General features: G+C 46.2%; 1 protein-coding gene across 16 annotated transcripts in view; it reads left to right on the forward strand.

Moving 5' to 3' along the window:
• The window catches only part of ARHGEF7 (Rho guanine nucleotide exchange factor 7), a 181,175-nt gene extending 157,973 nt beyond the window's left edge, over nt 1–23,202 (forward strand). For 10 of the 16 annotated variants that reach the window (XM_007960907.3, XM_007960915.3, XM_038007899.2 and 7 more), the window contains 6 exons: nt 899–1,123; nt 3,927–4,020; nt 6,111–6,200; nt 18,204–18,303; nt 18,940–18,994; nt 20,452–23,202. In XM_007960907.3, coding sequence (XP_007959098.1) covers nt 899–1,123; nt 3,927–4,020; nt 6,111–6,200; nt 18,204–18,303; nt 18,940–18,994; nt 20,452–20,574 — 687 coding nt within the window. In that variant the 3' untranslated portion in view covers nt 20,575–23,202. The other 6 variants (XM_073014500.1, XM_073014504.1, XM_073014505.1 and 3 more) reach the window with 3 other exon arrangements.
• Nucleotides 23,203–23,606: the final 404 nt, after the last annotated feature.

Here is a 23,606-nt window from a genome sequence, read left to right on the forward strand (position 1 = left end):
CGACCCCACTCAGGTTTCCAGTTCATAGCGCCACACAGCTTGTTCTCCCATTAAACGCGCCTTACTATTGTTGGCTAATTTGAAGTCATTATTGGCTGATTTTGAGACTTACTTAACTTTTCTCATTTAACTGTCATTGTGATGGGATATTTCGGGTTTCCCAGGAATATAAAATTCATTAATGACATACCTCCTCTAAGAAGTTAATTTTCAATTAACTTTGTTTTGATTAAAGTTGAGTTTTCTAAGAAAATAACTGATTTTTATACCAGGGTTTGGCAGTGTTCTAGAAAGAGCCAGATGGTAAACATTCTCTGCTTTACAGGTTCAGGCCTCTTGCAGCTGTACTCTGCCCTTGTAACACAGCAGCAGCTTTAGACAGGCACGGGCCTGCTTGTGTGCCAGGAAAACTTTTTTAAAAAACAAAACTAGGCGATTGGGCCTTAGTTTCGCCCAGTACTTTATCACCAGGTGAAGAATAATACGTGACCGGGGGGAATCACCTTCCTTCTTACAGCCACATGACCTGTGTGCTTTTGTGAAATTCTCATCTTTTTACTAGATAAAGTACCTTTTTTTCCGTTAATGTTACTCCGTAGCTAATAAATGTGGCTAGTGGATGTCCGAGTGCGAGTGCTGGGGCGCCAGCTAGAGCTGCCCCTCCCGTCGGGGGCAGACGCCGTGGGGGGTCCCACGCTCAGCCCAGGTGGCGCAAGCTGGTGCTTGGCCCCAAAAACTACTGAGAGCCAGAGATTCGAACGAAATGATAAATGATAAATCCTGGGGTTTATTTCACATGAAGTGTTTGAAGAGCGGAAGGAAGTGCGTGATAGTGCCCTTTCACGGTGAGCACGCAAGTCTCACGTTCTCTGCCCTTCCCGCTCTGTGCCCTCGGCAGCTGCCCTCCCACCCGGTCACTCCGTCCAGCAAGCACGCAGACAGCAAGCCCGCGCCGCTGACGCCCGCCTACCACACGCTCCCCCACCCCTCCCACCACGGCACCCCGCACACCACCATCAACTGGGGACCCCTGGAGCCTCCGAAAACACCCAAGCCCTGGAGCCTGAGCTGCCTGCGGCCCGCGCCTCCCCTCCGGCCCTCAGCTGCCCTCTGCTACAAGGAGGTGAGGTCCCTTGACCACTCAAACAGCCAGACGCTGGTGAGCATGCCTTGGGCCCCGAGTGTGCCGGGCTGGTCCCTCTGTACGCAGCAAAATGCACCCTAACTCCTAGAGAACTGAGAAGGGGTCTGCCTTGGTTCTTTGGTTATCTGCTCTGCTGCTGAGAGGCCTGTGGTAACCCTGTGTGGGAAGGGGATGTGCAGATGTGCAGGGCCCCTCCTGTCTGTGCCATGCACAGGGGGGCCTTTACTGTGCTTGCCGGAGGAATGTGCCGCCGGGGGCCAGGAGCTGGAAAGGCGCTGAGCCCAGGTGACTTTCCCTTCCCGTGTGTGAGGCCGTCGCTCGGCGTCTGCATGCTGTCTGCTGCGTCTGACAACCCCTCCTCTAGGTTGGGGATCCTATCCAGGAGCCCTGCATTTTGTCACCCAGAAGCCGTTTGAGATGAAGAGAACATTTACCAATACAAATGAAAAAACACTTAGGCAGTTTCCCCCTTTGATGCATAAGAAATCATGATATAGTCTTTGCTTGTCTGTGTTCTGATCCAGCATTTTTGTATTTGCTAGGTGCAAATAAAGTACGATTCTAATGAATAAATATAAGTATTAACACTTTCTTATACTTTCACCTAAGCCAGCTTGGATGAGGAAAGGAAGCGTCTTGAGAAATGTGTTCTGAGAAATATTTTCACCTGAGGAAGCCGATAATTGAGATGAGCGTTGTTTTCATAAGCGGTTGAGCGTGCATGGTGGTGAGGTACGAGGAGTGGCGGTGAGAGTGTGGGTGGCCTGCATGCAGGTATGAGGAGCAGTGCCCGCTGGTGGGGTGTGAGTGAGCGTGAGGATGGTGATGCAGTCTTGCCTGGCGTCGCGCCTCTGTGTCTGGTCAAGGCCACATTTGCCAAGGGAACTGGAGCAGACTTTTTCTACATTCTTGCCAGCAGCCCTGAGGGTTTTAAGGCCCATAGGAAAGGACTGTGTAAGAAATTAGGATCTATGCTTTTCATTTTTTGGTCTTACTGAGTCTTTGTTTTTATGATATCTTTCAGGTAAGCATGTGTGCAAGTCAGAATTCTCATTTTCTGTCACGGGAAGTTACTTGAAGAATGTTGGTGTTCCTTATTGTATACTTTAGTGTGCACAGTGTAAAGAAAAAGTGAGCTACTGCAAGAACTGGTGGAGATTGAATTACTAGGGAAGAAAACTGGGATAAAACTGTTGGGAAAAGAAGTAGAAAGGGCAAGGGAAGAGGCATTGAAATGAAGATAAACAATTTGATTTTGGTAATCTGGCTGCAGTTGCTTTGCCCACTCCACACTGGGAGAGAAGGGCTCGCGCCGAGCAGCTGCTGTCCAGTGTTGCTGAGCGCCACACAGCATTAGCGCCACATAGCATTAGCGTGGGGAGTGGTCCTGCAGAGCACGAGAAGAGGGCGTGGAGGCTCGTGGAGGCCGCTCTGCAGCCTGCTCTGCCTGGCTCTGGGCGTCGGGTGTGCTGTGTGCTTCATGACCCTCTGTGCCCGCAGGTGCCCTCGGAGCACATGGTGGGTGGGCATTGGCTCTTCAAGGCTCTCCGTCTCAATTTGCTTTGAATTAGGGAAGCCAGGGAGCACATGTGTATAAATGTGTCTTCTGGAACGGATTGCTACTGCCTTTCTAAGAGCTTTACAATTTTTATAGAAAGATTTTTATTTAACTTTTTAAATGTTACTTTAGATTGAAAGTTTGTTACATGGCTGTGTTGGGTGATGCTGGGGTTTGCGCTTCTAGGGTACCTATTACCCAAATAGGAAACATTGTACCCAATGGGTAGTTTTTCAAAACTTGCGCCCATCACCCTCCCCCTTTTGGAGTCCCCAGGGTCTGCCATTTCCATGGTCATGTCCATGTGTACCCATTGTTTAGCTCCCAAGAAAAGACTTTTAAAGATAACTTTAAAAACCAAGCTTCGTTTCCTCTGTTTCCAGCCCGGTTCATTCTGTAGCGCACTCGTCTTCTGAGTCTTGGTTTCGCCTGTTAACATTTGCGATGGTTTATGTCACTGGCGTGGTGCAGAAACCAGCCTTTTTTTGATACCGGTATTTAACATGTGCTTGATAGTTGACACCTTACCTGCTCTGTTGGACTTGCTTTACTTACTTTGTATTTTGCTGTCGTCTTCTGTGCTTGTTTGAGAAGCTGTTTGAAGAGGTAAGGGGTGGGCAGTTCCGTTGTGAACACGCCTCTGAGCTAGTGTGCGTGTGGCCCCTGCAGAACAGCCCCGGCTGAGCTTGGCTGTGCTCCTGGCACTCAGAGTCGGGTAGCTGAGCACTGGCTCCCTTTTCTTCTCCCTGGGACTTCAAATAGTTTCTTAAAGCGATGACTTTTTACTTATCTGTCGTTTAATGATGACCTTAGTTTCCTCTCGTCTTTCCAGTTAGCTGTGCCGGGGGTGGGTCTGCCCCAGGGAGCCACTGCTGCCTCCTCCCCTCCTCCCTCAGGAGTGTGCAGGATGTCTGTGCACACCAGCGCCAGCCTGCCTCCTGGTGACACCTCTCATCACAGAACTAACAGGACCCAAATGGCACGAGGGGTTTTATCAGAGTGAAGAAAAAATATTAACCAATGACTAATACTGAGAATGCCCTATTGATTTTTAAATTAACGTTCAGAAGCTGGTAAAGAACAATCAAAATAGGGAAAAGCGAGAAGCTCTTATCAGTGGCTGTAATAATTTGGGGTTTTATACCTTTACAGCAGCCTTTCTGATACGCCAGTGAAAATGATTGGCTTTAGAGTATGTTAACATTTTCTTTTCTGTTTCCCTAGGATCTTAGTAAGAGTCCCAAGACCATGAAAAAGCTGCTGCCCAAGCGCAAACCTGAACGGAAGCCTTCCGATGAGGAGTTCGCGTCCCGGAAAAGTGAGTAGCTGCGGTCCGTGTGGAGGAGGATGTGGCCTCCTGGTCACGCAGGCCATGGCATTCATGGGATGGAGGGAGGCTTGGTGGCTTTCTGAAGACTCCACACAAAAGTAGGGTTTGCCCCTTGAGGCAGTGGTAGGAATAAGTGGTAGTAAACATAACGTTTACCCGAGCAAGCAGGAGAAGTGCCCTTGTGTCAGTGATGAAGTCTCCGTGCCAGTTCCAGCACCACTGCCTCCTAGCCCTTCCTCATCCAGGAGCTGGGGCCAGACCTGGAGGGCTCTCCTGCTTTTCTGGTTCTCCCTCATTGCCTGTAAGATATTCCACCCAAAGATATTCCACCCACACTTCCTGAAGTGCCATCATCTCCCAAAGTGCTCTCTCCATCTGTTAGAAGCATGACCTGCTGTGTTCTCATGTGGGTTGCACCTACCCGTGCTGTTCTCTTGCTGTTCTCTCCGCTGTTGGACCCGTCCTGTCTGCTCCTCAGGCCTAGGGGTCCGACTCAGCTCTGGGTTCCTACGTGGCCTCTCAGCAAGTACCTGGCACCTGTTAGGTGCTCGATAGATAGCTTTTGAATAAGTGGAGCTCTTGACAGAAGTAAGTGATTTTCCTGGGGGTGACTGCTGGGAAGGGGTACATGTGAACAGATTGCTGTGGACTGATGGGTGCAGCCCAGGGAGAGTGAGCCAGCTCTGGGGAAGTTGCAGCATCTGTCCTGCGGGGCTCTGCCCTGCCCCACCCCTGTGTCTGAGCTCAGCCTGTGTTGGTCCTGTGCCTTCACTGCTCACTTCCTCCAGCCTCAGGAGGAGGCCCAGCAGCCGTCCCACACACTCACTGTGCTGCACCACCGCTGGCCTCCCCTCACCCCCACCTTATCACTCAGCCCTGTGAGGTGACCGTGCTGGAGTGTTCATTATATTCTTGTCCTTGTCACCTGATGTCCATGGCAATATAAGTCACCATGCTGATTGTCTTCCTCCCCAGGTGGTCCAGGCCCCTGACCACCAGGGCCCCTGATGAGATGTTGAGGCCCTGGGGTCTAGCTATTGAAGTGGAGCTGGTGCTGGACGCCTGCTCTGTTGCTTACTGGCTGTGCTGGGGCTTCTCTGTGAGCGGACTGTTCTGTGGGCCACTTCCTTCAGCAGATCCAGGGGCAGCACTGAGCTGGGCGTGGGGCCGGCTGCAGCTGAGACCATCGTTCTTGGGCGCGTGCTTCATCAGCACCTTCATGGGCTGGCTGTGAAGGATGCAGTGTGACCGAAAGAGATCCCTGTTCTCATAGAGCCTGTTTTAGTCGAAGGATACAGACAGACAAAACAAGTGAACAATGTGTGGGCCGTGGAGTGCTGCAGAGACCCAGTAGGGAGGAAAGGTGGGAGATTCGGTGCCAGCGTGCCATTTGAGCAGCCTCCTGGGGCCGAGGAAGCAGGCCATGCAGGTGTCTGGGGAGGAGCTCTCCAGGCCTGGTCGCAAAGACCCTGGGCCGGAACCCCAGGCTGTGCGCAAGGGACAGTGCGCTTTGTGGGCCAGAGCTCCCCTGCAGAGCGGTAGGTAACACAGTGCCCTGAGCAGCAGGCAGGCAGAGTCCGGTTCCGTAGAGAAGATGATGAGGCCTGGGCTTTCACAGGACCGTGGGCTGCCATGTGGGGAACAGACAGGCACAATGCCCACATCGACACTGAGGGTTGTCGGCCTTCTGTTTTTGTCTCGCTGGCATGTGGAAACACGAAAATGTTTTAATTTTCATTTCTTGTTTCAGTGAGATTAGATATTTTTTCTTAGAACTCTTTTTGTTTTGTGACTTGCATATTCCTATCTTCTGCCCTTTTTCCAGTTTGAGAGTGGGGATACTAATTTTCTTACGGGTTGGTAGGATAATCATTTCCAAATGTGTTGCAAATATTTTTAAAAAACTGAAAACCTTTTTGAGTATAACTTTCGTAAATTTTGTGGAAAACAGTCATCTGACAAGAAAATGGCAGATTATCTTACTTGTCACTTTGGTCGAGTTGATGCCTGCATTCATCTTGCCATTTGCACTAGAGGCCTTTCAGTTCGATGGTGAACTGTTGTGCATCTTTTGACAGGCACAGCTGCTTTGGAAGAAGACGCTCAGATTCTGAAAGTCATCGAAGCTTACTGCACCAGCGCCAAAACAAGGCAAACACTCAATTCAAGTAAGTTTAACAATAATGGCCTGGAAATTGTGATGGTTTATTCTGTTTAGTTTCAAATTACAGTCTGAAGGAACCTGTTGTGGTAGGCCCCTTGCACAGCCCATCCGCCTGACCTCCCAGGAGCGATGTTTCAGTCAGGGGTGGCAGGCAGGACAGCAGCTGAGCTTCAGGTCCCTAAATTCATGGAGTTGGGTCTGAGCTGTGGGCACAATTGCTGTGTGATTTTCTAGATAAAATTGTACTAGGAAATATTTAAATATAAGCTATTGCCAGAATTCATAATGCTTTTGCTAAGAGAAGATGTGTTTAAAAGACAGTGGAAGATTAGTTCAGTTATTTCAGCTATTTAAGCTATTGGTGTGGTACTGGAATTTTTCATTTTTATTTTATTATTTTTTAGTTTCTTAGAAATATCCAAAATATAAACTTTGAGCAAGGTTTCTTTTAGCCTTTCTAAAAAATAATTGCTTTAAAAAATTTTTTGGAAATTTACAGCTAATTTATTCAGTAGATTTCAGAACCACAGGATTTACCTGTGTCTGATGTATGATGTCTTAAATGAAAAACTTTTTTCGTATTAAGGTGGCTTTTTTTTTCTTTTTGGAGACGGAGTCTCACTCTGTCACCCAGGCTGGAGTGCAGTGGCGCGATCTCAGCTCACTGCAACCTCTGCCTCCCTCGCTCTGTCACCCAGGCTGGAGTGCAGTAGTGCAATCTCAGCTCACTGCAGCCTCCGCCTCCCAGGTTCAAGCAGTTCTCCTATCTCAGCCTCCCAAGTTCCTGGATTACAGGTGCGCACCACCACGCCCAGCTAATGTTTTTGTGTTTTTAGTAGAGGTGGGGTTTCATCATTTTGGCCGCGCTGGTCTCGAACTCCTGACCTCGCCTCGGCCTCCCAGAGTGCTGGAATTACAGGCGTGAGACACAGGGCTTGGCCCTAAGGTGCCTTTTTTTAATTTACATTTTTCCTGTAGTGTTGCAAGTGAAGCGCAGCAGGGTGGTGGCTGAGGCAGCGTGCCTGTCATTTACCCTGCTGGCGTCCGCGTGCCCAGAACAACTGACGTGAGCACATGGTGCGGGGCCTCGGACCCCACAGGGTGGCGGCTGAGGCAGCATGCCTGTCATTTACCCTGCTGGCGTCTGCATGCCCAGAACAGCTGACGTGAGCACATGGTGCAGGGCCTCAGGCCTTTCGAGAACTGGATGATTCTGTATTTTCTCAGCACAGAAACTGATTTCTCCTCCATTTTAGGACTTGATGCCCTTTCCAGCTTGACTGTCACTTATCTCACTTGTTTGTTTTGTTAGTCGCCTGCAGCGTGGTGGTTCCAGTTAGTGTCATGTATTGTTTAACGCTGAGAAAAGGAAAAAGAGGGAAGAGGACTTCTCAGCTGCTTTAGTTTTTATCAAAGACTGCTGCAGCTGTGAAGATAGGATGAGCAGGGTAAACCCTTTGTGGAATCTTGATTATCCAGAAGCTTCTTTTTTTAACCATTTTCAGTATTTTACTGGTATAGTACCATGTCCTGTCTATGACATTAAGACTTTTTGCCAAGGGTCAGCACTGTTGGTTTTTTTTTGTCCATACTTTAGTGAAAAATACCCATTCGTAGTGACTGCTTCTCAGAATAGGAGAGAAATAGAGAAACAGAAAGGCGTGGGTAACCTGTCAAAAGGTGGAATAAATATATGTATGATGACACAATAATGTCTGAGTACAAATTGTTGTGATGAAAGATACTACATTTTTATAATTTGATACTGATCATGTTTTAAGTAATAGGCTATAAAATGTGGCCATAAATTTTTGGATTTTGAATTTGAGATTTTTGTTGTCATCTCAATTTCAGTTACTTGAAATAAAATTTTAGCCCAGTAGTCTCAGATGAGCAGAGCAGGTTCAGTTGGCCGCCCGCCTGTGTCTGTGAGTTCTGCATTTGTGAATCCAACCGACTGCAGATCAAAAGTACCCAGAAAAAAGAAACAGTAAAAAGTAATGATATAACAGTAAAAAAAAAAAAAAGAAAAAAATAGAAAATAATTATACTTATAACAGCTATTTATATGCTATTTACATTGTATTAGGTACTATAATTAATTTAGAAATGACTCAAAGTATAGAGCTCTTCCCCAAACAAAGTATATGGGAGGTTGTGTGTAGGTGAAGTGGAAACACCATGCCATCTTATATCAGGGACTGGAGGGTCTGAGGACTTTGGTGTCCGAGGGGAGTCCTGGAACCAGTCCCCTGTGGATGAGGGCTGACATAGTGCCCACCTCATTTCTTCATGACCAGGGTCCTGTGATATGCTGTGGCTTCACGGCCCCTGACTGCCTAAGGGGAGTGGCCCACGATTCCTTTTCTTTTCTTGTCACATTGCCTGTATTCTGTATTTCCATTTCTCCTGTGCAAGAAAAGCATTGAATGATACATTGATTTTTGTTTTTAATTCATATTATGGGCAAACCACTCTGGGCTTCAGGGAGCTGATAGTCATATATATCCTTAAACCGAACACTCAAAACCAGGGAGTAATGGGAGAAATTGCTCATTTGTGCTGGGAAGTTGGTATACTTAAGGTGCTTGGAAATGGGATCATAATGAAAGCAGCTCTTTTTACATTAAATGCTTAGTAAAACAGGTTTTAGAAGGATAATATATTTTACCTAAAATGCAGCTCTGTTCAATACACACATCTGGATGCCAAGAAGATTTTGTAAACCAAACTTCCTTGATACTGATTTCTAACTCCAGGAAGTAATGGCCCTCACAGCTGGTTATGACGTAGTTCTTGCAGTCTGGGAACAGAGGTCAGTTTGATAGAAGCAGGAGCAGGGAGGAGCCGGGGCTACTGGGGTTTGCCTTCACTCAGCAAGGGGCACCCCTGCCTTTGCATGGAGGGAGACCCTGGCAGCCCGGCCTGCCTCTCAGCCCAGGTGCCTGGCCGTGGGCAGTGCTCATAGTTGCCGGCCACTCATGATTATTTCTCTCCTGCCATGTTGTGCCACTTCCTCTGTCATTTTCCTTTTAACACTGGGGTATTGCCAGTTCATGTCTCTCTTCCTGACAGCAGAGGGTCTGCAATGGGGTGGCCGGCATTGCCAGCAGACCCAGCTTCCCACTGCACCCTGCCTGCGGGCTAAGCTCTGGCGTACCCTGGGAGCAGGGGGTGGGTTCTGGGGCTGTGGGCCGTGGCCAGTCCTTTTCTGCCCTCTGAGTTCTCAGAGTGATTGTTGATTGATCAGGTAAGTCCAGACCCACTCTCAGATTTATGGTCTTGGCAAAGCGACAACTGAAGAAGCCCGTCAGAAATCCTTTGAAATTATTTTGCATTTGATACATCTGTTTATTGATAGGAAACAATTTTTAATTAGCCATATAAATGGTACCTTTCCCAAATGATATCCTAAATGAGACTATTTGTTAATTGAATGTGGAATAGAATTGGTTAATTGCCTCATGTCTGTAGAGTCATCTTTTGGACATGGGTGTAATTTGTAAAAGATTTCTTAAATGAGGGCTTTAGAGCAATATCTTTTTTTAAAAGAGCGGTTTGGAAACATTGTATATTAATGGCTTAATGAGATAATAATCGATCTAGTTGTATTCTAAGGGTTTTGCTAAGTTTGTTATTGAAACCCAGCCATATGTAAGGAGAAATATGCATTGTTGCCAATTTTTAACAATATTTTCTCTTTTCCTTCTCTTCCCATCACCTTTTGCTTTTGTTCCATGTTTTGGTTGTGGCTCTTCCTGTCGTTCTCCTCCTCACCCCCTGCCTGTCGCGCCTGTCCCTCCGCCCGCCCGTCTTAGCATGGCAAGGCACTGACCTGATGCATAATCACGTCTTGGCTGATGATGACCAACCAAGCCTAGACTCCTTGGGTCGTCGCAGTAGCCTTTCTCGTTTGGAGCCTTCAGACCTCTCGGAAGACTCTGACTATGACAGTATATGGACAGCCCATAGTTACAGAATGGGTTCTACATCTCGTAAGAGCTGTTGCTCATATATCTCTCACCAGAACTAATGCACTTCTGAGCTTTTCTTAACAAATGCTTGTTGTATCGCAGCCTGCTTTTCTTAGATGTTTTCTTGCTGTTCCTTGTCTCTTTTATGTGATATTTTAACAACTTTTGAGAGTGTTCCTGATATTTCCCATTGTACTTTGTGGAGGCTTAACTGCCGATGCGAGTATACATTCGAATGACTATTGGAGGGAGGTGGTGTGTTCCCATGAGCCTACACCCGAGGGTGCTCTTCGTAAGGGGTAGTTGTTGTTTTATAGCTCCAAATGTTTTTTTTATTCTCAGTGTAGCAACTGTTTGATTGATTTCTGGATACAGCTGTATGAACACTTTTCTATTTTATACTGAAATCACACAGGTTTGCGATCTAAGTGCCAGAACCATGGAGGAGACTCTGGCCTTATCTGTAAGGACCTAAATTTTTTAAGTACTGTGAACACTGATGAAGTAGTTGTGGAGAGATGAGAAGAATACATGCAGCAAAGGTGCTGTGAGCCCAGTTCCAACAGCTGTGTTCTGGTAATTGTGCCGAACAGCATGTGGGCTCTGGGCCTTGGCAGGTGCACAGACGGGCGGGCGTCACATGTGTTCAGAGCTTGTCTCCACCTCACGGCTCTGTGCTCTTCCGTGTGCTGCGTTGTGGCCATGAAGTGGGAGCTCTCCTTTCCAAAGGCAGAGCTTACTGTCATGGCTCAGATGTTCACTCTCATCTTCACCCCAAACTTCCCTGAATTGCAATGATTTCTGTTATATGGCACTTAGCAAGCCTACACCACTCTATAGTAAAAACTCTACACGAAAAGTTTAAAGCCCAAAGTCTGAAGCATTCGGCCTCTGCAAGTGTAGACTACTAGACTGTATCTGGAGAGGCATTTGGAATACTTAAGAAGTCAAGTGCTGTGGCTTCAGTCCCCCCAGCTCCCCACCCCGACATCCATATTTAACGTTGTCTGGAAGAGCCATGGACACATCATTGTTTTCAGCAACCAGCTGCAGTGAAACTCCGTTTACAGCAACCCCATAGTGTAAAACTGCAATGCCTCATTGTAATGGGATATCGAAGTTCATTGAAGAATTACTAGGTTGCCATGTAGCTCACTTATTTAAAAAAAAAAATCTCCCCCATTTTCCTGGGATTTGTTGTAAGGAGTTTTCACTGGCCTCACTCAGACCAATTTCCGCTTCAAAAAGAACTGAATGTGACCTGTTGCATTCAGTTGTGGCATCAAATCCACATCTAGTCATTGCTTGAGGGGCCAAACTGTGTTCTCTCCCATGCACGCTCTATTTGGTGTTAAAATGGAACCTTACGGTTGTGTTTTAAGTATTCATTGAAACCAGCTTCAGAAAACAAGATGCCATAATAAATTGAGAATAACATTTTTTCCTTCTTCAGGGTGGCTGTAATTCCAGGTGGCCGTGATTTCTTTCCTCCCCCTCCACCCACTCCTTCGCCAAACCCACGTATTCAGTGTTCTGATCTTGTTTGTGCAGAGTGAACTCTCTGATGCAGCATCAGTCTTGTCCTGGGAGCCGGGTCCTGCTGCTCAAGCCCAGAGCTGCCAGGGAGCTCCTGGCAGTAGCACGTTGTTTAGAAAGTTGGGTGGCTTCATTCAGCATGGAACGAGCTAATGGCACAGGAGTCATCAGGGCAGCTGTTAATTCCAAATATTTGTCTGTTCCCAAGTAGCTACTGAAGTGCTCATGCCATCGGAAGAGTTTGTATTTTCATACCAATTAGTAAAAATAAGAATGTTGAGGAGCAGTCTTCTAAAATTAGTCAAAGCCCAGTGTTAATCTCATCAGCAGAGATGGGGTTTATGTATGTTCAGCCAAATAGTAAGTGGAATTTTTGGAGAAATAAGATAAGTACAAAGTTTCTATACTTACTGTAAGTGGATTTAGAGTGATTTTGGTTTTGTGTTACATATGGCAGTCCTCTGAGTCTGGGAGCACCTTTTTGTTTGCCTCAAGACTACTCATTAGTGCATTGGCTTAGCTGCCTTTGCCTTCTCGTAGGCATGGATTGCCTGTGTCATGGGCTGTGTAGACCACAACACTCAAACACAGTTGCTGCACTCGGATTTTCCTTTAATATCAAGTATCATTTGGTTATCTTACTGGGACATTTTTATTGATATTCTCTACACTAAAGTTTTCACATTTACCATCATTCCATTTTGTACCAGTTAAAGGCATTTTGATGATGCTTTTTCTTGATGCTAAGATCACTGCAGAAGAATAACCTGACCTTTTCTTTGCATTTGTTTTGAATGTCTAACACCATTAGCTTTTGTGGCCTGGTTAAGAAGTGTTAGTGCCACAAGCCCGAAAAGACAGTTCTCATGTGGCAGTGGTGATATGGCATCCAGAGGGCTTCAGTCATGCTGATAATAGTATCTTCTGTTCATACAATTCTGTAATATTTATGTGTACAGTTAGTATTCTAATGAAAGAATGAAGAGTCTGAACTAGAAGGTAGGTTTAAGCCATCACCAGGCCTTTGCAAATGGCCTAAATGGTGTTCCCTTTGAAGTAACACTTGCCACAAGTATATAATCTATATTAATTGTGTTTTGCATAAAATTGCCAAAACACAGTAATGTGTATATAGTGGTATAAGATCTTGAAAATAATCTCTATAATTGTGCTCTTTATCTGTGAATGGGAAAAGCCATTTTTAGTAGGTGACTACCATTTGAAAAACTAAATTGGATGTATATCTGAATGTTGCATTGTATTGTACAGTATGCATATTATTGTTTGTGGTTGCATATGGCAATGAAGTGTTTGTTTTATAAAAAAAAAAAAAACCTGTTATGTACAGTTGAAATAAATCTTGCATTTGCTAGCCCGTGGCTTTTAATATTTGTTACATGGGGGAGGGGAATAGCATAGTTTGCAGTTTAATATGATTTGGCTCTTCTACCTGAACGGAACATCTTCCAAAGGCAGGCAGGTGATAGATAGAACCCTTCTGTCTGCCCTGATAGAAAAGCTTGCACTCTCTTAAGTTAGCTGTGTTCTGGAGAAGACAAAGTCACACCTTGTACGTTTCTTATTTCATCTCTTTCCCGTTTCTTAAGCTTTCAGTCACTGGCCGGTTTGTCTTCAGAAAGAAGCATTATTTTTTGTTTGTGTGCAAATGGGAAAAAGCACAACTTTAAAATTGTTTTATTTAGACTAAGGCCAGTTTTTAATTTTTGTTTTATAAAGTGCTTGTCCAGCTAAGAAGAGAGTAATGAAGCAAAATAAAGGGAAAGGTAAACGAAGTACCTGGTGGCAGGTATAGTGTTAGGACAAGGTGCAGACAGTAAGTGCAGAAAACTCTGTCAGCACAAGATGGGAGTTTTCCTAAGAAAAGGAAATTAGACCCTTAGAGCTATAAATAACAAAATGGCCTGGATGACTTTTGGAGAGATCTTACTAAGTCGTTTTTCTTTAAGTGTAGTCGTAGTGTGCTCCACGGTGGATGTTACTTGATTTTCAGTTGATTAGAGATGCAGATTTTAGAAAAGGTAATGAATATAAGAAGAGGAATTATCCTGCCCATGTCCTAGATCACTGGCAGATGTTCTTTACCCTGTTTCTAGGCGTTTGGTACAGGCAGGCCTGCACACGCATGCATGCGCACCACGCCGGTGTCTGGACTGGACAGTTGCGCTGCATTACTCCTGAAGCAGTTAGTTGTGTGTCGTCAGATAAGTCCCCAGAATGGTGTCTAACAGCCAAGCATGGCAGTCGCGAGCCGGCACTCGGGGCCCCAGGGGTTGATTGATCACCACTGTGTTGCTGCTGTGGCAAGTCGTCTCGTCTATGAAATGGAAATACTGGATTAGATCTGTGTTTCTTAAACGAAGCTCCATAGTTGTCTACAGATGGGTGACTGTTTGGGGTGGGGGAGGGTCAGTGTTCTCAGACATCCCTAAAATGTTAAGTTTTGTGCTCATGTTGACACACGTGGACCAGGCTTCCCTGGATCACACCTCTGAGTGAGTGTTGCTGTGGGGTCCCAGTGCCCTCTGGGGTCTCCAGTCATGTGGTACACAGCAGCCCCTGAGAGTGGAATGGTTGCTGCAGAACTTTTCAGCCCGGGGCGGGCAGACACCAAGCATCTACAGGCACATTCCTGGGTCCTCGAGTTTGAGAAGTGCCGGATTGGTGTTAAGTATAAATTATTTCATTATATTCATGTTTGTCTTATTCCTACCTCCATATGGAAATAACCAACCAGCTGTTCTGTGTATGTGGTTATAGAAACAGATTATAAGCTGATCTAGCACTTCTCAAAATGTTAGCCACAAAACCACAAGATGTTAATAATGATGTTTAAAAGAAAAAAAGTTCACTCAAATGCATTTCAGAAATGCTGAATTAAAGTTAAGCGCGTGTTTTTATGGCAGACTTCATCAAAGCCTGTATTGTGCTAAGGGTGCACTGTGAATCTCCAAGAAGTATAGCCCACAACGTTTCCCGAAATGATGTGTTGTGGAACCCCTCTCATTTCCCAGAAACAAAAAAGTTTGGGAAACACAGATCTTGACTGTGCTAGAACCATCATGAATGTGTTCATCTATGTCTGAGCCTCTGTTACAGATTTTAAATAAAGTGAGAGAACATTATCTGATAATTCTGCTGTTAAATTGTTTTTCCAACCTAGGTAACTCAGGGAAAAAATGTGCTACGATGCTGCTAAAAACACTTTAATAATTTCTGAGATAACTTGTTATATCTGCTTTCTAAAACATCGTTCTTTAAAGAAATAGTCAACTTACGTAAACCTGGCCAGAGAACATTCCTTTGTTGTTTTTTGAAAGGCAGTAAAATTTTTTCAATCATTTTAGAAAAACTGTATATTGAAAACTAGGCAGATTGTTAGAATTGCATGATTTCTAGGCATATTAATAATACTCATTTACAAGCTTCCTAGTTCGCCGTCAGATCCATAAATGGCATTTTTCACATTAGTGCATTTCAGGAATCAAGCAGTACATCCTGTCTGTGATACGTTTTCCAGCTTACATTTGTATATCACTAAATCCTTCTCACATGCTTTAAGTGTAGCTGTAGAAATAAGACCTGTGCCATGCATATACAGTAATTGTACCAGTTCTTACAGGCTTAGTTCCTCAAATTATGCTACATAATGGAAAGACTTTTACCTTTATGGGTTCATCTGTTAAAAGATGTTTATAAAATATAATACTTAAATCCTCAGAACAGCTCTAGAGAAGCAGATTTGTTGTGCTTTGTAAGTAATGAAATTGAGACTCAGTGCTTGTGATATGCCCAGGTTAACTTAAAGACTCACCACTAGGGGCGTCCCAGCTCTGGCTGGAGGCAGTGGACACGTGGCTCATGGCTTCACACCTCCTGTAAGGAAGTCGACCCTGTGTCTGACCCATTTCTTTACAAAGTTGACATTGTTTGTGATCCTATTTTATGTCATTCGAAAATGTTAATGCTGGAAAGAGATGATGTCAACAGGTTGTCTAGGAAGCTAGAAGAGACAAAAATAATTGAAATCCAGAATTTAATCTGCTTGATCCGCAGTTACATAACTTTTTCCTGTGTGTCTCATTAGCAAATCCATTTGAAGAAATGTGTTGCAAACAATGTGAGATACACAAGTAATACTTTTGTGAATCTGACTCTGAAACAGTCATCAACTGGGCTCAAAGCAGGACAGCTGGATAATTGGCGGGAAAATTAGTTGTCTGAAATGTGGGATCTTATCAGTGGACTTCTCTTTGCAGGGAAGAGTAAGTGGAGCCATTTGATTTCTTCACATGTGGTATAAATATCGGAATCTTTATGAGTATTCTGGATTTTCTTTCATTATTTTCTCTCTCTTATTTTCTGTGAAATTCTTTTTCTATGTCTTTTGGGCAAATAGCACATGAATTAATGTTTTCTGGTAGGAACCAAGGGTACCCTTTGCGTTTGTATGAGAAACACTGGCAGCTTCTCCCCGTGGCTAGCACCGCACGCTCTGCTGTAATGTCCCTCACACATCAGTTTCCTTCCTAAGCAGTATCTTCCCGTGTGGTCCACATGTCTCAGCAGCATCACCCGTTAGCCAGGAAGGGCCCACCACCCTCAGGGTCCTCTCCTGTGGCCTCTTGGAGCACAGGCACCTGGAGTGGCAGGAGTCCTCGCAGCCCAAAGGGCTGTCTCCGCCCTTGTCTCCTGGACCTGTGGAGATTCCTAGGGCTGATACTACCAGCCTAGTGTTTTTAAAAACGTCTTCTGAAATCATATCTTGCAGTCCTGTCTGAATCTTCTGTCTGAAAAGTTATTCCCGAGACATAGGTCACTGTGTGTGCGGGTGGGTGGACTGTGACCCAGGGGACGCATGTGAAGAGCTGGGCCCCCGCTGCTTCCCTCCCTGACAGTGTCAGGTCTGCTGCTGCCAGCTGGTAGCACAGTGGAGGCACAACAGCATGAGGGGGAGGAATGGTCGCCCACCTTAACACAGACACAGGCGTGCCAGCCATGGCTTGTGACTGCATTTTAAGTGCTGCATTTGATCCTAAGATCCTGCAGTTATCCTCATTTCCCAGTATCAGTGTGGCGAGTGTCTCCTGAAGCTTGTGCCAGGTGACAGAGTGGCACTTGGTTGCCTTCCCAGGACTTAATCTTATGCCTGAGAGGAAGAAGGAGCAGTGTCTTGATTTTGTTCAGTCCCTGAATTTCCAGTTTCCCAGGGGTGCCATTCTGAGGGGTGGAGCAGGTTTTGCACACTCACGAGGGGCAGCACCTGGCCAGTGGCCTCCAGTCCTGGTTCCTGTTGCATGCTGCTGTGGAGATAGCAGCGGTGCCCTCGCGTGTCAGGAACGTCTTAGGAGCCATCTTAAGCTTTGGCATCATCCTTAAGCCTAAGCGTGCGGTAAAATGCAGGTGAAGCCATTATTTAAAATCCCGTCTTCATGAAACATTCGTATTGTATTGAGCTTTCCTGTGACAGGCTGCGTAGCACTGACACACTTCTAGGAACACGCAAAAGGTGAGCCAGAAGAAAGGCCCAGGAAGCGCAAGCACCATGTCCATAGTTAGCATGTCTCAAACACGCGTGTCCCTTCTTCACAGAGAAATGTTTATCACAGTACCGCTTACAGGCGTTTGTGTTCTGTGATAGAGTATAGCCTTCTGATTTGCATCTGGTCTAATTTTCAAAAATATAAATGGTACACGTTATACTGTATGACCCTCAAGAAAATATTTTCTTGAAGAAAAGATTTTCTCCCTGCATCATTAAATACAATTTGATTCTCTTCCTCACCTTTTAAAATGAGTATTTTGATTTCCTAATTTCTAAAGTACGTATTATGCAACATTTATTGAGGGCCTGTCCTATGTGAACTCTTGTGCAGGTGTTGGTTAAATGACGCAAATGTTCTTCTGACATTGTGAGCAGTTTGCTTTCATTTAGAACAATGTTTATTTTCTATTTTAGGAAATACAAAGTTTTCATAAAGGACCACATGTTATTTTTTCTAAACCATGTGCTATGATGCTGTAATATCTTGATTATTAAATGTTGCTGTAGAGTAAAATGTTTGTATTGCCAGATCTTGGATTTATAAACACTCACTGTGTATGTTCTGATTGGTCTCATATGTCTTTGCTGAAACTCTCGGAACAGTGGCTCAAAATGGGATGAATAGCCAGAGCAGTACGGTCACAACCTGGAACTTCCTCCCTGTTGAAAATGCTAAGATTTAAAGAATCCATAATTCAGATTTTAAAAAGGCTACAGTTTCCTTTCCTCTGTACGGCTTTGGTCACGAAGAGGCCTGGGCTCAGTAGACAGGGGTGAAGAAACCTGATAAAACATGCTCTCCTTTAGCCTGGATGAATATTTTTAAATGCATAGTTGATAGAACTTAATATTTAAGTGATGTTGTAGAGTCATTTTTCTTCATTCTGCTGTGGTGTTCGCCCGAGGTTGATTGATTATTTTTTCATGATCCTAGGTTCACGCAAAGAATCTGCTCCACAAGTTTTGCTTCCAGAAGAAGAGAAAATTATAGTGGAAGAAACTAAAAGTAATGGTCAGACAGTGATAGAAGAAAAGTAAGATGTCTTCCAGTATTCTAAAGCAGGCATTTGAGCTCTGCAGTGGGGTAGTAGAGTTCAGACAGCTCCCTGAGGGCGGGGGTGTGGCTTCGGAAGCTTCACTTTTTTTTTTTTTTTTTTTTTTTTGAGACGAAGTGTCACTCTTGTCACCCAGGCTGGAGTGCAATGGTGCGATCTCAGCTCACTGCAACCTCTGCCTCCCAGGTTCAAGCGATTCTCCTGCCTCAGCCTCCCAAGTAGCTGGGATTACAGGCCTGCGCCACCATGCCTAATTTTTGTATTTTTAGTCGAGACGAGGTTTCACCCTGTTGGCCAGGCTGGTCTCCAACTCCTGACCTCAGGTGATCTGCCCACCTCGGCCTCCCAAAGTGCTGGGATTACAGGTGTGAGCCACCGTGCCCAGCCAGAAGCTTCACTTTTAAAATGTCTTCATAGACTGAAGCTGCCCTTGACTGGGCTTGAACCTGCCGTGCACAGAGGTTGACAGTTTTTAGTTGTGAATGTAGACAGTACACGGGTAAGGCAGAGCAGCCCCGTGTCCTCCACTCAGGATTGTAGTGTCTCCTGGTAAGTTTCCGTGTGTCCTCTCCATGCCTCACCCTGTTCATGTGTGTGTTCTGTTTCCTGTTTCAGGAGTCTTGTGGATACCGTATATGCATTAAAGGATGAAGTTCAAGAATTAAGACAGGTATGTCATAATCCATCTTTCCATCTTTTTTTTTTTTTTTTCAAATGGGAGAAAAGAAAATGATATTAAAAATAAGCTGGCCGGGTGCGGTGGCTCACACCTGTAATCCCAGCACTTTAGGAGGCCATGATGGGTGGATCACCTGAGGTCAGGAGTTCAAGACCAACCTCACCAACGTGGCAAAAGCCCGTCTCTACTGAAAATACGAAAATTAGCTGGGCATGGCAGCAGGTGCCTGTAACCCCAGCTACTTGGGAGGCTAAGGCAGGAGAATCACTTGAACCCAGGAGGCGGAGGTTGCAGTGAGCTGAGATAGTGCCACTGCACTCCAGCCTGAGCGACAGAGTGAGACTCCGTCTCATATAAAAATAAAAAGCTGATTGTGCATAAGCAAAAACTAAAAGGAGGTCGTGTCTTTGAAAAGTCCAGCAGGTAAAACAGTTGGTTGTCTATAAAGTGACTTATTTAAACTCTTTTTTTTTTTTGAACAATACTGATTTTGATGTCATAAACCATCGCAAATTCTGTTGGAAGAATAATTTAAAATATCGAAAGTTCTGTCTGGTGACAAATCCTGCAAGGGGCCCTGAGATTAGCCTCTGCCACTGCGTAGTCCTTGGCTCCCGAAGCCAGTTTAGCGAGCCAGACGTGGCGACTAACCAAGGGTGTTCTGGGCAGTGCACAGAATGTGAGTATGAGTGGCTTTGGTGCCCTGCCCAGCTAGGCGAGGGAAGGCTGGGGTGTCCATTGCACGGAATGTGAGTAGGAGTGGCTTTGGTGCCCTGCCCAGCTAGGCGAGGGAAGGTTGGGGTGTTCTTTTGGCCGAGGAGCGGCCTGAGAAGAGTTGTGGTCTGGGATAGAGAGCCGAGAGCAGGTTGCCGTGTGGAACTGGACGCGTGCTCTGCATTCTAAGCAGTGTCCGCAGGGCTTCCAGGTACTGCTTTGCTTGGCTGGCGGGCTTCCGTGTTCACGCTTTGCCCCAAGTGGCAGCAGGCGTCCATTTGTGCCTGCCTCCTACGTCCGAGACATGCCTGGGTTCAGTTGCACAGAGCAGGTGCTCGCCCACTTGCTCCCGCACCCGTCAGTGGCTGTTACTTCCAGTCCTTTCTGTAACTCTGGAAGGTGGTTATGAATGGACGAAAAGGCTGGAGAGGAGCTGTCCCGTCTGCAGTTTCCAGCCATTTTCTTACGGTATGTTCTATAGAGATTCATTCATGGCCTTAATAAGAGCCATTAGGACCGTTTCCATCCCGGGACCGGCAGCGTAGTCAGAAGCGCTGCTGCCACCCTGTCCAGGTGGTTGAACTTTGCGGACCCCCATGACCTCACAGCCCATAGGCAGCTCACGTGGGATTTCATGAGTCGAGGCCTTAGCTCCTCAAGGATACCATTTGGGGAAAGGAAGCCCTACGCAATGCCAAAGATAGTGAACGTACTGTGGTGTGCTTAATTTACAGGATAACAAAAAGATGAAGAAATCTCTAGAGGAAGAACAGAGAGCCCGCAAAGACCTAGAGAAGCTGGTGAGGAAAGTCCTGAAGAACATGAACGATCCTGCCTGGGACGAGACCAATCTATAAGGGACGTCCTTAGTGTTTTCTGTCGATGACCAGTTCTGAGGTGAAGCTGGGCACCCCTGACCCACGTCGGGGTGCACTCAGGACCACAGGGCAGGGCTGGGTGGGGCACCACCTCGCTCTCTGTACATAGAAAAGCTGGAGCTTATTCTGCGAATGGAGACGATCAAACCATGACTGATGAATCCAGACAGGAGGGATTGACTCTGAGGACCTGAGCTGCATCAGTCCCACTCTGTGAACATCTCAGTTACCTCATTCTGCAATAAGTTCAGTGACTGACTAAAAGTCTTGTTTTTCCAGACTTTGAATTGAATATATAAATATTATATATACATGTTTCTTGTAAATATCCCATTTTGAATGCATACCCGTGGTGGTTCTGTCCGGGCTAATCCCCATGCTAGAATGTCCTTTCCAGCTTCGTGAGTAAGAAGTCCCATATGCCCGCACCCACCGGAAGCAGAAGCCCGGTGGATGCCTGGTTCGTTCCGCAGCCCCAGGGCCCCCACCGTGCTGTGACAGCACCCCCCATGTCGGTATTTCTGAATAACCTTATTTATACCTGCAGAGATACACGTCAGTCCCATTCGGAAGTCTTCTCTTAAAGCAGCGTTCCGGTCCCAGACCTGCGGGGTTCCGAGGGCAGCTTGCTGGTTGACGGACTCAGTCTTGACCTCAAGGAAGGCCCATATGGCACCGCTGCATCCACCGGGAGGTGTTCGCTCGTGTCCGCTGTCTGAGTACTGTGATTCTCAGATGGATTCGCTGTGTTTTGGGAGATTACACAGACGTTTCTGTGCAGGCTAGTTCAGTAACAACAAAATACACTGTTTTGTCTTCCCTTAAAGAGAGCTCTTACTAGAACCTGTAAATAGAATGTATTATTTATTGTAGGTCACTGCAGCTGACGAGAACAGATGGAGGCCGTGCTCCAGACTGATACTGATGGGTGGAGCTTTGCGGTCAGGCCAGCCTCATCCTGAGGTCTGCTCCACCACTGGCTGCAGCCAGCAGGCTTCAGTGCTCACCGAAAGTAAAATCCCCTCCTTCAGCAAGCATAAAGCAATATACACCCTAGGTTCCACTAAGCAACGTAGGCGTAAGCAGGGGGCGTTTCCCCCACTGTGTTCCAGTGCAGAGGAGACGGACGAAGCCTGTCCTCGCCGCGGCTTGCTGGGCCCAGGCTGGCTCTGGAAAGCCTGTGCGGTCCTGGGCGGGAACCCCACCCCGTGGGGCAGGTTTCCGTTCTGCTTCAGCAATAAATAAGGGTGACCACAGGGACTTTGCTTTTGGTTTCCCTTCCCGCGAAGAGGTTGGTTTTAAAGTGAGATACACTTTTCCGTAGAACAAGTGTTCTATCTTTAAACACCAAAATTGCAACGCCACGGATTACTGGTCTCAGAACAGCTCATTTTGCATCAGATTTGACTTTCTGCTTTTCCGTCTGTTGGCCAAATTGCCCTTTAACTGCACCTGAATCCTTTGTATACTGATGCCTTTGAGCTGGGCACCCTGGGAGAGTGTTCTGTTACTGTTTACGGTTCTTCCTTGCCCTTGCTAATGACAGTCTCTGGTGCCCAGCAAGCGCCCTTCCTGCTTCCTTCCCTGACTCCGGTCACGGGGTCTGCCTGGGCTCAGCACGGACCTGACCCATGCTCGCAGAACCTGGCCTCACCTGGACTTCTCACTAGACTTGCCAGCTTCCTCAACTTAGCAGATTACTCACTCATGCAGGCACAAGCAAAGATCAACACTTTCTCTTTTGGTAAGCTTGAGTTGTACAAGTTGTTTTTTGGTGATGCGTAAGACATTGCAGTGGGAAACCATTCAGCTTGAGCGTATTGGAGTTTGCTGTTGTAGCAGGTTTTAACTCAGGAACAACTCTCCTCTGATCTCTCCGCCCTCTGCCGGGAGGCGACGTTCGCCGTCCTCTCGGAGCCGGTAGCGTCGCTGTCCGAGTCCCCAGGACGGATCTCCTGCAGACCTGCCTTAATGCTCAGATCGAAGTCTTTCACAAGAATACTTGTGTTTTTAACAGCCCTTCCCCTAGACGGTGCGGCCGCGAGGGCCTCATGTGACTGCATTGCCTTTTCTTTCTGTGGATCCAGTATCTTCCTCGGCTTTTTAGGGAGCAGGAAAAACGTGTCTGAGAGCAAGTCTTTAAAAACCCGCCCTGTTGTATATAACTGTATCTGTTTCACCGTGTGACCTCCCAAGGGGGTGGGAACTTGAAATAAACATTTAAAGGGGCCACGATCTGCCCGAGGGTTACTCCTTTGCTCTCACCTTGTATGGATGAGGAGATGAAGCCATTCTTATCCTGTAGATGTGAAGCACTTTCAGTTTTCAGCGATGTTGGAATGTAGCATCCGAAGCTCGTTCCTTCACACTCAGTAGCGTCTGTGCTTGTCCACATGCGCTGGGCGCCTGGGACCTTGAATGCCTGCCCTGGTTGTGTGGACTCCTTAATGCCAATCATTTTTTCACTTCTCTGGGGCCCCAGGGCGCCCGTTGACAAGTGTGGAAAAACTCCTAATTTAAATGTCACAGACAATGTCCTAGTGTTGACTACTACAATGTTGATGCTACACTGCTGTAATTATTAAACTGATTATTTTTCTTATGTCACAGAATGTGTCGCTTCATCTTCTTTGATGTGTTTTCTGTGTGCTTGTTAGCTTTACAGTTTCTTTGGGCTGATTTAGATTTGAAAATTCTGTCTTCGATACTGGAAGGTAACATGTTTCCTTTAAAGTCTAGAGTTTGAGAAAATTTGAAGATTTTTTTTAAAAGACAAGGAAAGAACACTGGAAGTCTTAGGAACAAAAACTAAAGTAACGGGTCACACTGGTAGGCACAGCCCCCAGGTCCTCGCCCATGCCTGGAAGAATGGCCTGCATTCTGGAGGGCGCTCAGGACAGCGTTTTGTGAAGCGAAACTTCCTTGAAGGTATCTGTGGGGTCCCTTTTAGGAGCTGTCATAAGACAAAAGGAAATCGCTCGTGTGTGTCCTCGAGTGGCGGTGGTGCAAAC

This window comes from Chlorocebus sabaeus, chromosome 3, assembly GCF_047675955.1.
Source record: "Chlorocebus sabaeus isolate Y175 chromosome 3, mChlSab1.0.hap1, whole genome shotgun sequence".
NCBI classification, from domain to species: domain Eukaryota; kingdom Metazoa; phylum Chordata; class Mammalia; order Primates; family Cercopithecidae; genus Chlorocebus; species Chlorocebus sabaeus.